The sequence below is a fragment of the Chlorocebus sabaeus genome, chromosome 11 (assembly GCF_047675955.1).
Source record: "Chlorocebus sabaeus isolate Y175 chromosome 11, mChlSab1.0.hap1, whole genome shotgun sequence".
Lineage (NCBI taxonomy): Eukaryota > Metazoa > Chordata > Mammalia > Primates > Cercopithecidae > Chlorocebus > Chlorocebus sabaeus.
In genome coordinates, this window is record NC_132914.1 from 46,749,654 (window position 1) to 46,762,482 (window position 12,829).

A 12,829-nucleotide genomic window follows, 5' to 3' on the forward strand; every position below is an offset into this window, starting at 1 on the left:
GAGAAACAGGTTTCTTCATGCCCTACAGGGCACAGACACCTCCCTCACTGCTTGGAGTCTGAGACCCACCTGCAGGTAAGCAGGGAACATGTCCTCCAGTTTGCTCTTCTTGCGCCCTCGCCGCTGTTGCTTCTTCTTCTCATCCCCTTCAGCTAAGCTCTGCTCCACGGTACCCTCTGCAGGCAGGTCAGCAGGTATCACTGTGGGCAGAACAGAAGTGTCAGACTTGGGTTGAGGGCATGCTGCTCCCAACTTGCAGGGTGACACTTTGTGCCTACACTCTCCCACAACACCAGCTGGGTCTACCACCCTCTTGGCCCTTTCAATGAGTCCACCCACTGGGTCTCTCTAGCATTGCCCCACCTTCTCCCAGGCCCCACTGGTGCCCTCACCCGTCTCACCCTCGTCGGGCTGCCCATCCCCACTCAACACCTCCGCCTGTGCAGCTGGCCCCTTTTTCGTGCGTGTGTGGGATTTCCGCTGTCGCACCATGAAACCACCAATGCCTATGAGGAGGCAGAGCTGCAGATGAGAAGCCGCTGGGGGACCTACTGAGCTGCACCAAGCCACCTCACCACCCCACACACCCATCCCAGGACCTCACCAGGCCGATAGGGTTTACGCTTGCGTTTTTTGCTTTCCTCGGTCTCCTCTTTGCCAGGCTCCACATCAGGGCTGACAGGGCCCTCCAGTTTAATTTCGCACTCCATGTGCTCCACACCACCTGCATATGGTGACAGAAGAGATAGAGGCAGATCAGAACTATAGGCCCTTTTAACCTTATCATCCTGCCATAGAGAGAGCTGAGGACCTTGCCTCAGAGCCACTTAGACAAGACCAGCAGTGCTTAAGGGTAACTGTGAGTGGCAATGTAGCCCCCACCCAACATCCCACTCCCAGAGGCATGCTCCCACTATTCTGCCGCTCCCTAAGATTCCCCAAGCTAACCTTCACCCTTGAGCAACTCATCGGTGTCCAGGTCCCCATCCTTCTTGTCATCAGGACCAAGGGCCTCTGATGGCTCAGAACCCTCCAATCCTGCCTCGCCTGGGAGGCCAAGCCGTCCTCGCCGCTGGCGCCGCTTGTGCAGTGGTGACATGGTCAGGTTACGCAGCAAGGCCATGCCAGTTTCTGTCAGCCACACACCTTCGAAGCGAAAGTACTGGGGCTCTGCATTAGAGGAGAGTGTGTGATCCCTGGATGGAAGACCCAGGGAAACCAGAACTGCAAGTTTCAACCTACGTCCTTAGCTGAGACAAAGACAGTGACAAAAGTCCAGCTTAGGGTCTAACTGCTGGGGAGAACAGGCCACCTAAGGCACTGGCTGAGGCCCGAGTTCTCTGTCAGTGAACCAGGGAGATTCAGAGAGGAACTGTAACTCAGAAGCCTGCCTTTGCTCATGATTAACCCTAGCGTCACTAGGGTGATTATCTTGCTGTCTGGGGCTATGAGGGCCCCTACTTGCTGAATGCCAGCACACAGTGTCCTAGATGCTAGGAGCAGTGCCATATCACGATAAAGGAGATGTCCCTGGCCTCTTTCACTGATAAAAAAGAGTTATGTTCTCGGCCGGGCGCGGTGGCTCACGCCTGTAATCCCAGCACTTTGGGAGGCCAAGGCAGGCAGATCACAAGGTCAGGAGATCGAGACGGTACTGGGTAACACAGTGAAACCCCGTCTCTACTAAAAATACAAAAAATTAGCTGGGCATGGTGGCGGGCGCCTGTAGTCTCAACTACTCGGGAGGCTGAGGCAGGAGAATGGCGTGAACCCAGGAGGCGGAGCTTGCAGTGTGCCAAGATTGTGTCACTGCACTCTAGCCTGGGCGACAGAGTGAGACTCCATCTCAAAAAAAAAAAAAAAAAAAAAAAAGAGTTCTGAAGATGAAATTCTGGCAGTAAAGAGGCCATGGTGCCTGATGAAAGGAACACTGCCCAGGAAGCTGGAGAACTTGGTTCTAGTCATAACTTTGCCACTAACTCACTAGGTAACCTTGGGCAGGCCACTTAACTTCTCTGGGTCTGAGTTTCCTCCTCTTTAAATGAGGAGATGAAGCTGGGGGGTTGGAGTTAGACCAGATGATGTCTGACGTCTGGTCTGGCTTTGGCATTCAAAATTTCTGTGACTCACCAGGCTCTTTCACCTTCATGGGCACCAGCTCTGGAGGTGCAACAGGCGCTATGGAGAGAAGGACAAACGGAGGTGGCTGAGGTCCTGTCCCAAAGCAAGGTACCCCTGCCCGGACTCCTCCCCCTACCCAGCAGCTGGTACTCACCCACAGGCTTTACCACATAGGGCTGGCAGGAGATACAGTCAAAGCCTTCATCGGCTGCCTGCTCCACATCGTCCTCTGTGAAGAGGCTCTCACAGCCAGCATGCATCCACCTGGAGAACAGAGACTGGAGGAAATGAGCTCAGGCAATGCGAGGCTAGCAACAGGGCCAACATGAAGAGAAAGGGATGTTCTCACCGTTCACAGTGACGGCACTGGATTAGTAGGTCCTCTTCTACATAAGGAGCATGACAGATAGGGCAGGTCACCAGGCTGGCACAGGGCCCACAGTGTGTGTAACTATTCTGCCATTCACAGTGGAAGCCAGGGGAGGCAGCCCCACACTGCATACAAGACACACACCTGGTAGGAGCAGGAGAACAGAGCCTGAGCACCCAACCTATCCAAAGTACCCAGAAGTCCCCTCACCAGGAACCCAAGCCACCGGCCTGGCCTCCTAAACCCAGCCTCTGTCACATACTCAACATCACATCCACTTTAACATCTCAAGGCCCCAGGGCTCCAATAAAGATCACAGTCTCCTTACCACTTGCACTTCCAGCCACCCTTGGGGACGGTGAGCAGTGGGGGGTCCAGGCAGTATGTGTGGTAGCTAATATCACAGTCATCACAGAGCAGCAGGCGTGAGGGGTCGGAGGCCTGGCCGCACACCTCACACACAATACACTCCACACAACGCCAGCCCTTGAGCAGCATCACCTTGGTGATCTGAGGCAGAAAATGGGAACTTCTCAGGGTGTGAGGTGGAAGGAGGTGGAACTTCTTTTTTTTTGGGTGGGGGATGGAGTTTTGCTCTTGTTCCCCAGGCTGGAGTGCAATGGCGCGATCTTGGCTCACTGCAACCTCCACCTCCCAGGTACAAGCAATTCTCCTGTCTCAGCCTCCCAGGTAGCTGGGATTACAGGTATCTGCCACCATGCCCAGCTAATTTTCTTGTATTTAGTAGAGACAGGGTTTCACCATGTTAGTCAGGCTGGTCACAAACTCCTGACCTTGGGTGATTCACCTGCCTCAGCCTCCTGAAGTGAAGTGCTGGGATTACACGTATGCGCCACCATGCCCAGCCTAGGAGGTGGGACTTCTAAGGGTGAGGCTGGAGGAACCCCAATGCAGAGACTAGGCCTCCATTTAAGCACAGGGAGACTTAGACAGAGCACCCTTGTCCCCAAAACAGTGACTCTAAACTTAGATTCCCAATGATCTCTGCTGATCAGAGAAGAGCTGCACTAGCCACTGCCTCATTGTGAATGGAACAGCAATCTTTCCACTAGCCAAGTCCCTAAGAAGAGACTGTAGACAGAATTAGGTCCCCCAATTTTTCTTTTTTCTTTCTTTTTTTTTTTTTTTTTGAGACAGAGCTCACTCTATTGCCCAGGCTGGAGTGCAGTGGCACGATCTCAGCTCACTGCAACATCTGCCTCCCAGGTTCAAGCAATTTTCCTGCCTCGGCCTCCCGAGTTCCTGGGATTACAGGCACATGCTACCACACTCAGCTAATTTTTGTATTTTTAGTAGAGACAGGGTTTCACCATGTTGGCCACGATGGTCTTGAACTCCTAATCTCAGGTGATCCACCCGCCTAGGCCTCCCAAAGTGCTGGGACTACAGGTGGGAGCCACCATGCCCGGCCATGTTGTTATTTTTTACAATGGACTGAATTATACCAGCAGGTCAGGGTCTACCACAAAGAAACTATGAAGTCCACCATGAGTTCCAAAGTATTTTTCCCCAAGAAAAGTTTGATAACCACTGGTGACTAATGAACAACATCCATGACCAGTGGCCGCTTTAAGAGGTTGTATGGCCAGGACAAGGAACTAAGGTAAGAAATAACTGACCCTATTTCCCAGCCTACACCTCTTGGGCCCGAACTCACCTTGCTGTTGACACAGTAAGGGTGATAGCACTGAGAGCACTGTGAACAGGCAAGGAGGTGGCCCTCTGCCCCCCGGCCAAAGCTGCCACATACCACACACATGTCCTGGGGAAACACAGAGAAACCCGAATGTCCAACTAGATCTCCCCATCCCACTCAGATCCAGCCTACTATGACGCTACAACACTGATTTGCGACCAGAGTCAGGAACCCCATCCCACAGCATTAGGACGCTGCAAGCTACCAAGGGACCCTGCTCCTTCCTAGGATGCCTCACTCACCTAGTCAGGTCACTTGAATTTATAAAGCCTGACATGGGTAAAAGTAAGAAAAAATTAAAGGAAGATAAGATGGGGTAAAGACTGGTCAGGTGAGAATCACATATGTGACAAAATTCTATCAGCTTAAAGACTATTCAAGTGAGGACACATGTAAGTTCCCTAAGCTATAAACTTCAATAGGGCAAAGACTTTTTCACTGCTATTTCTCTAGCTCCTAGCTTAGTGCCAAGCTCAGAGGAGACACTCAAGAGAAATGTGATGGATGGACAAACCAATGAACAACATGATTAGAATTCATGGTCTGTTTTCTCATTAGCTGGGTATCCCCAAAAGTAGGTCCAGTTTTCCCCATCAATTCTCTCATCAAAACACAAACATACACAATGTTCAGTGTGCCAGGTCTCACTGTATGGTACCTGCATTAGGACAAATTTGTCTGTGTTGGAGAAGAGAACCACGGTATTCTGCATGGTGTCGTCATCTTCTTCCTCCTCCTCCTTACTGGGAGAGCTATCAATGTCAGCAACCTGATGGGGAGAGAGTTGTGGAAAGTGAGGCAGATAAATCTGCCCCCACCAAGATACTTTCCTCTTTGGTGTTGGGGGAAGAAAGTGTGAACCCCTGGCTAAGATGAAGGCCAAAAGCCAGAAATAACGGACAGAACACCCCAGTTCCCAAACTGGGCCTCAGCCTGATAGTAGAGATTTCAGAAAAACCTGGGGGCCAAGTGGACAGGAATTCAGACATAGCCAGACAGGCCCTAGACGAGCAGGCAGGTAGGCAAGCATGCAAGGGACTGGAAGGACTCAGAGGGTGCTAAAGCATGGTCGGGGGATGGGAGGAATAGGAGGCATCTCCTTACTACCAGAGTCTCAATGGAAGAAGCAGTTGACTTTAGTCGGGCCCGTCCTCTACCACGTCCTCCATGGGCTCCTCCACGAGGCCGGCGTCTTCCTGGGAAACTGCTGCTGCGACCCTGAGTGAAAGAAGGAGACAATGACAGGAGCATGTCAAGGGTTAGTGTGTTGGGTTTACACACTTGAACAGAAGAAGTGACAAATGGACACAGTAAGATAGGTAATAAGCCCAGGAGTCCCACTCAGGGCAGGGGAAAAGGCCAAACTCCCAGATATCAACAAGTGCATAGCTGTAGCCCAAACCCATTCTTCCCCTCCCAAGAGTGGCCGACATGGACATGGAGAAAAAACGGTGACTTGAAAGAACCAAGTTTCTGGTCCCAATTCTATTACTGAGTAATCATGAATCTGGGCAAGTTACTCGTCCCTTCTATGTATTAGTATTTTCTCCTTAATAATTGGAATAAAGGATCTCCAAGTATAGGATTCACAAAGCAAGGTGGGAAAGTATCAGTGACACAGGACTATGCCTCTGACAAGGCTAACTCTGATCACATCCCGCAGCTAGATAGTCCCTCACCTGTTTTATGCGGGAACGGGCTGGGGAGCTGCGCCGCCGCCCCTTCTCCCCCTCAGTTTTGCCTCCGCTGATAGCTGTCCCAGCATCGCACAATAGTGAATCATCAGTCTCTGGCAGTGAGTCGGTACAGAGCCGTAGGGAGCCCTCATCTCGGGCTGGACTAACATCTGTAGAGACCCCCAGCTCCATGGACAGGGAGCCACCCCCCTCCGGGTCAGGAGAGCCCAGGAGGGGCTCTGAGCCAGGAAAACTGGCACTGGCATCGCCCTGGCTCAGATTAGAGATCTCATTAACGATGTCGGATTTGATGAGAGTGGGTGGTGTGGGGGCCACTGGTGCACGTGGCTCTTCCTGTTCTTCACATGGTGAGCCCTGCCCTGCTGTTTGCTTGCATTCGGGGTAGACCTCCATAGGAGTCACGGGGGCCAGCTCCTCAGGGTCCAGGAGCACAGGGGAGCCTTTAAGTTCACTAGCCAAACTGCCAGGGGTCTGTCCAGCCTCTGGCTGTGAACCTGGAGCATCAATCCCATCCAGAGGGGCTGTGTCTTCCCCTAGGCCAGAGAAGTCATCCAGGGCTGGGGCAGGGCTGGGGGCAGGGCAGGAGAGGTCCCCCATCGGGGAAGGGAGAGGACTGGTGGCACTGGGTTCCAAGGCTGGGCATTCAGGTTCTGGAACTTTCTCAGTCTCCATCTCGTGCAGCTCAGGCTCATCTGAGACCCCCACTACCTTCCCTATGGGACTCAACGGGGAGGGAACGGACAGTGGCAGGGCAGGAGGGGAGCACTGGGAAGGAGGGGAGTTTTGGGGAGCCAAGGAATGCTGAAGGAGTGGCGAACACTGAGGGGGAAGGGGCTGCATCAGGATGGGAGAAGCCGGCCCCACTGGGGAGCCTGGAGATGGAGGAAGGATCATAGGGGGGACAGGCTCAGGGTCAGTGCAGTTAGCTTCTGGTGGAGGGCTGATGGGTGTCTCCAGGATGGGGGCAGCCAAGGGTGACTCAGGGTCACTGTCCCCTTTGGCACCAAAGGGATACTCTAACTCCCCCAAAGGAGACAGAGCCGGTGGGGCCACAGCTGTGATAATGGGTGAGAGCGGAGGAGGAAGGGGATCTGGAAAGAAAGAGAAAAAAGGGCTCTTAGATCAGACGTGCCATGAAGAGTTACGGCTGTTCCAGAGTAAGAGGGTACTAACTTCCCCTTACCTGGTGGCATCAGCTGAGGCGACAAGGATGGCTCCCCAGATGGGGACAAGGGCAGCTCCTCAGGCAGAGGGGACAGAGGTGGTTCCCCAGGCTCAGACAGGGCTGGCTCTCCAAGCAAGGGAGATAAGGATGGTTCCCCGGGGGCAGGGAACAAGGGCAACTCCTCAGGTGCAGGGCATTGGCCTGGCTCCTCGGGGTGCTCTTCAGGCCGAGGGGACAGAGGTGGCTCCTCAAGCTGAGGGGACAGGTGCGATTCCTCAGGCCGGGGGGACAGGCATGGTTCCTCAGACTGGGGGGACAGGTGTGATTCCTCAGGCTGGGGGGACAAAAATGGCTCCTCAGCCACAGGAGACAGGTGTGGCTCCTCAGTCTGGGGGGACAGGTGCAATTCCTCAGGCTGAGGGGACAGATGTGGTCCCTCAGCCTGGGGGGACAAGTGTGGCTCCTCAGGCACAGCGCACAGGCATGGCTCCTCAGGCTGGGGGGACAGGTGTGGCTCCTTAGGCTGCGGAGATAGGTGCGGCTCCTCAGGCCGGGGGGACAGGTGCGGCTCCTCGGATGGGGGGCAGAGTTGTGGCTCCTCAGGTAGTGGTGACAGGGGTGACTCCTCCAGCGGCAGGGACATAAGCGAGTCCTCAGGTGGTGGGGATGTGGGTGAGTTCTCAGGTGCTGGGGATGTGGGGGAGTCCTCAGGTGGTGGGAATGTGGGGGAGTCCTCAGGTGGTGGGGAGAGGCGTGAAGCCTCAGGTGGAGGGGACGTGGGAGACTCCTCAGGCGGTGGGGACAAGGGAGATTCCTCAGGCGGTGGAGACAGGCGTGACACCGCAGGCAGCGGGGACAGGCGCGATACCTCAGGTGGTGGGGACATAGGCGATTCTTCAGGTGGTGGGGACATAGGCGAGTCCTCAGGTGGTGGGGACAGGCGTGATGCCTCAGGTGGTGGGGAGAGGGGAGACTCCTCAGGTGGAGGGGACAGAGGAGACTCTTCAAATGGTGGGAACAGACGAGATGCCTCTGGTGGTGGAGACATGGGTGACTCTTCAGGTGGAGGGGACATGGGTGACTCCTCAGGCGGTGGAGACAGGCGAGATGCTTCAGGTGGCGGGGAAGTGGGCAGTTCCTCAGGTGGCGGGGACAAGGGAGATTCCTCAAATGGTGCGGACAGGGGCGATGCTTCAGGTGGTGGGGATAGAGGCGTCTCAAGTGCAGGAGACGGGGGTGACTCTTCCAGTGGAGAGAAGGGCGACTCCTCCAGTGGAGAAAAAGGTGATGATTCAGGTGGCGGAGACAGAGGAGACTCCTCAGGCGGCGGAGAGAGGGGCGATTCCTCCGGCGGCTGGGACAGGTGCAATGCCTCAGGAAGCGGGGATGCAGGTGAGTCCTCAGGTGGTGGGGACAGGCGTGATGCCTCAGGCGGTGGGGATGTGGGTGATTCCTCAGGTGGTGGGGACAGGGGTGACTCCTCAGGTGGGGGCAGCAGTGGCATCTCCTCATTTAGGGGGGTCTCCAACTGGGGCTCAAGTTGGACCCCTGCTCTCCCTGCAGACACAACAACACGATGCTCCTATCTAGCTCAAATCTACCCCACAGGAAGTGCAGGGTCTGGGGCAATGCACAAACTGTCTCTTGTCACAGAATAAAAGGGGATGAATTTCAGGGACCCTCAAACCCTACTCACCTAGTGGTTTGGCTTCACATTGCAGGGGCCCCGGTTCCTTGGGTTGCATAGAGGTCACGTGCCCACCCTTTGGCTGCCCTTGGCATGCAACGTACAGAGCATCGGGCTCATCAGTGGGGGTATCGCCAGACTCTGGGGGTGAAAATCTGCAGAGGGTACAGGGGAGCAGGCACTGTGGCTCTCACCAGCTAACAAATCCTAGAGAGCGCACTGGGGCAAGGCACAAATGCTGTGGATGACACTGCCCACCTTAAGGCTCTCCTCTCAAAGTCCACTCAATTTAAGAAGAACCCTGCCAAACTCAGTCCTTCCAACCTGCCAGCCCAATCTCAGTCAGTCCACACCACTTACCTGCTACACACAGGGGTATGCTGCTCAGCAACAGAGCTGACAGGCTGACCTCCCTGGGCTCTGTGACAGCGGTGACAGAGAGAGTAGTTCTCAAACCACTCCGAGTTGGGATTCAGTTCTGCTGAGCCCGCCCCACAGGCCCGGCACACCCGGCATGCCTAAGGGAAAGGAGTGGGCAAAACAGGCATTGGTCAGACAGCAAAGACTAAAGAAAAGTACAGGACTTGTCAAGACAGAGAATGCTGTAGGAGGCAGAGTTAGGGACAATAGGGCAGAATCAGGGTACACTCACCTTGCACTTCCAAGAGTGAGCAGGCAGTTCCTCCATGGGTGGTTTTAGGCAGAAAGTATGGTATCCTTTGTCACACGTCTCACAAACCAACATCTTAGAGTCATTCCCAGGTTTCCTGCAGAGGCACAGGGAACATTACAGTGTCCTCTCTGCCCTCGTTTCTTTTTTGTTGTTTTCATGTTAACAGGTCTTCTCTGACTGCCCTCATTTTCAACCCTAACCTGTGTTGTGCCTAAGACTTCCCTCCTGCCCTTCCATTCCTACCTGCAGGCTTGGCACACTTTGCATTCAGGGCACTGCCAGCCAGCACGTTTGCGGGCAGTCAGAGCAGTGTCCAGGCAGGCCCCGTGATAGTGATGCCCACAGCTGGTACAGAAGAACAGGTCACACAACTCCCCTGGCCCCTCACACACTGCACAGCGAGCCTCCTCTGCAGGGGGTAGAGACACCACAGGTCAGCTATGGATTCCTTGTAAGCCTCAGCACAGTGCCGTACACAAAACAGGCACTCCATGGGCACAGAATGAACAAATAACAAAGTTACTGAGTGCCTGCCCAACGTCTGCCAGCTGTTCTAGGCACTGGAGACACAATGGTAAACAAGACAGGCAAACCCCTGGTGCTCACAAAGTTCACACCTATTTTAGTGGGGCAGACCAAAGGTATATAATTCTATACTTTGATCAGTGCTCTGTAGAGTACAAAAATCCAAGGCACACTTGGTCTCTCATTTGCCCTATGACCAAAGATCAGGACTTCTCACCCAGATGTGCAGCCCCCTCACTGTGCTCTGGGCATAGCAGCTGCAGAGTTTTCATGGATAGGAAGGAACCGCTGGCAGTCGCGCAGGGGAAGTGGTAAAGCCGTGGACATCCAGGTGAGCGGCAAGGGATGGAGGCACCGAGCCTGGTGCAGTGGGAGCAGCGCTGCCAGGATGAAGAAAGAGCCTCACTGTCAGCCAGCTCTCCCCAAAGAAACAGTTCAGGCACTAGCTCTGCCCCAGTATACCCACACTCCTTCTCATTCCACCCTGACTCTCAGAAGCCCACCAGCCCTACCCTTCACCTATGCAATCCCTTGGCCCCAGCCCCACCTGTGAGATCCCTGAGAAGATGGCCTTGTCCACACCACATAGTTCTGGGCCCTCCTGCCCCCATACGCCTGCCGACCACGCAGCACACCAATGGTGAGCCCAGCAGGACCCTTTACAGGTGGGAAGAGGTAAACAGAAAGGAAAGAGTTAACAGAAAGAGGATCGCTGGCTCAGGACTACCCAGTCCTTCTCCCATTTGCTGCCCCATTCTCCTCACTCACCTCCAGGTTCTCCTAGGTGGGCAGGTGTAAGGCCCTCAGGGAAACCAATCTGTGACAGGTCCTCACTGGGCAGCACTGCCTCATTGGGCCCTGGGCTCCCCCCAGGGGATACCACTGGACACCGGGGCCAATCAAATGGCAACTCAAAGCGCCGTAGCTCCCGCTGCCCATGCAGACTGGGCTCCCCGCAGTTACAGAGAGCACAACGCCGCACCGGACCCCCACTGTGGACACACAAGCATCAGTACCACGCCAGGCCCCCAGCAACCCCATGATTTGGCATGCCCATGCTTCCCCGACACTCATTTTCCTAATTTCTCTTCCTTGAAAGCCCTAGACTCTCAAATCAAATCCTTATGTGCCCTCAAACAAGTTACCTGCAGTCCTGAGGAGTCTCCTGAAGACTGGGACTCCCAGAACTAGGGACAGAGACCTCTCCCACATGTGGGTTAGGCAGGTCTGACTCAGTGGCACTTGGGTCCTCAGAAGCTGCAGGTCCATCAGCTGAATAAACAGACAAACAGCATGTGTCAGTCATCATCCCTATTTAATACAAAGTCCACTCACCAGACACATGAGATTATCCAAAACCTGAGTGGATCAGAGTGATGATATTTCAACTGCTGTCCCAAAGAACAAAATTGTTCCATTACTTATCTGCTGCATAGACTTAGCTCATGTCCTTGGGCCAGGACCAGAAATGTAAGGTTGCCTGTGAAATCTAAAAGCAAACAAAGAATTTGTCCTACTCACCTGCCGGTTCTGAATCTTTATCCTCACCAGGCAGCTTCTGGCTGTCCATCCCTCTCTCCGACTGGGCAGGGCCCTCTCGGGGAGACCTGTTGGTGCCAAGAAAGAGATCTATATGCCTAGTAAGTCTCCCCAAGAAGCACTTCTCCCAGAATCCTGGGAAGAAGGCATCCAGACCCTCCAGACATCAGAGCAAGCCATACTACAAACTCCTATACTGACAAGAAAGTCATTCTCCCTAACCTGTAGGGTCACTTCCTCCCCAGATAAACACATACCCTCTTCTCGCACTCTGGAGAGATTCTCAGGGGATCCATTTGACTTTCCCACTTCCTCTGTAAGAGTTCCTGGGGCCATAGCATCCAACTAGAAGCATATCCATTTATATCTTAATACTGTCGTTTGCCTTGCCTCTGGGTTTTTGGCTTTTGGTGAGCCCTATTCCCACACCTTTTCTTCAAGTCTCAAGTAAGCTGCCATTCTAGAGGCCAGTCTGTGCCAACCCAGGGGTAGTCATGACCCAGGAAGCCTGAGTCCAGCAAAAATCCCTCTCCCAGAGGCAGAGTCTGAGGCACTGCAAGAGATGGAACACACTACTAGAACTACAGCCTAGCTATGGATGGATCTCCCTCACTGCCACTTGTTTCTATGAGGACATCGCCATCACAAAAGAAGAAACTCCCTAATTTCCACCCACTTCCAACCTAAATCCAGCTCAGATGAACCCCTGGCCCGTGCCCTAACTGAGCTCAGGGTCTCACCCAGCCTGAAGGTCTCAGGTCATTGCCCTTAGCAACACCAACTGCCCTTCCTCTTCAGATATCCCTAGTAGTTAACAGAAGTGGACCTTGAGAGTTACTGAGCATGTGTAGCCAGGCCTGAGGCTAAGCATGCTGGGAATTGTAGTCTCAGGAAGCATACAGTCACTCAGAGGAGTTCTAAACAGGGCAGGACATAGCACAGCAGAGCCGAGTAGCTTCCTTCCTCTTCCCTCAAGCAGGGTTTCCACACACATACATGGGGGTGGGGAATAACGGTCCCTTGTCCCTTCTAAGAAATGCATGCCTGTATCACAGCCTAATGAAACACACTAAAGTTATACCTAAAAAAGTTGAGACCTACACCTTTGGGTATTATTTTCCTAGACCTCAGAGGGAATTAAGCACAGCGGGCGGTGGGGGGAGGAGAGAAGAACAATAATTACAGACATGAGGAATAGGAAAGGGACCCTATAGGAGGAGGAAGAAAGGGCTAAGTGCCAGCAGCTTGTAGTGGGAAGTATAAATCCTTTCTCTTAATCAGAGAAGAATACAGTGTTCCTAAAGCAAGTGGTGGTGAGGTGGGGGAAATCCCTAA

General features: G+C 53.8%; 1 protein-coding gene across 5 annotated transcripts in view; it reads right to left on the minus strand.

Annotated features, from left to right (window-relative positions):
* Nucleotides 1-12,829, minus strand: part of KMT2D (lysine methyltransferase 2D) — a 42,493-nt gene that overhangs the window by 25,300 nt on the left and 4,364 nt on the right. For 3 of the 5 annotated variants that reach the window (XM_073020691.1, XM_073020687.1, XM_073020692.1), the window contains exons 2-23: nt 11,477-11,562; nt 11,101-11,227; nt 10,724-10,947; nt 10,503-10,612; nt 10,173-10,335; nt 9,674-9,839; nt 9,410-9,524; nt 9,118-9,275; nt 8,767-8,912; nt 7,089-8,627; nt 5,888-6,996; nt 5,313-5,426; nt 4,867-4,977; nt 4,170-4,274; nt 2,820-3,001; nt 2,471-2,635; nt 2,276-2,385; nt 2,131-2,178; nt 949-1,170; nt 605-724; nt 393-506; nt 70-200 (exon numbers count right to left, since the gene is read on the minus strand). In XM_073020691.1, the coding sequence (XP_072876792.1) occupies nt 70-200; nt 393-506; nt 605-724; nt 949-1,170; nt 2,131-2,178; nt 2,276-2,385; nt 2,471-2,635; nt 2,820-3,001; nt 4,170-4,274; nt 4,867-4,977; nt 5,313-5,426; nt 5,888-6,996; nt 7,089-8,627; nt 8,767-8,912; nt 9,118-9,275; nt 9,410-9,524; nt 9,674-9,839; nt 10,173-10,335; nt 10,503-10,612; nt 10,724-10,947; nt 11,101-11,227; nt 11,477-11,525 (5,328 nt within the window). In that variant the 5' untranslated portion in view covers nt 11,526-11,562. The remainder of the gene's footprint in view (nt 1-69; nt 201-392; nt 507-604; nt 725-948; nt 1,171-2,130; nt 2,179-2,275; nt 2,386-2,470; nt 2,636-2,819; nt 3,002-4,169; nt 4,275-4,866; nt 4,978-5,312; nt 5,427-5,887; nt 6,997-7,088; nt 8,628-8,766; nt 8,913-9,117; nt 9,276-9,409; nt 9,525-9,673; nt 9,840-10,172; nt 10,336-10,502; nt 10,613-10,723; nt 10,948-11,100; nt 11,228-11,476; nt 11,563-12,829) is intronic. The other 2 variants (XM_073020688.1, XM_073020689.1) reach the window with 2 other exon arrangements.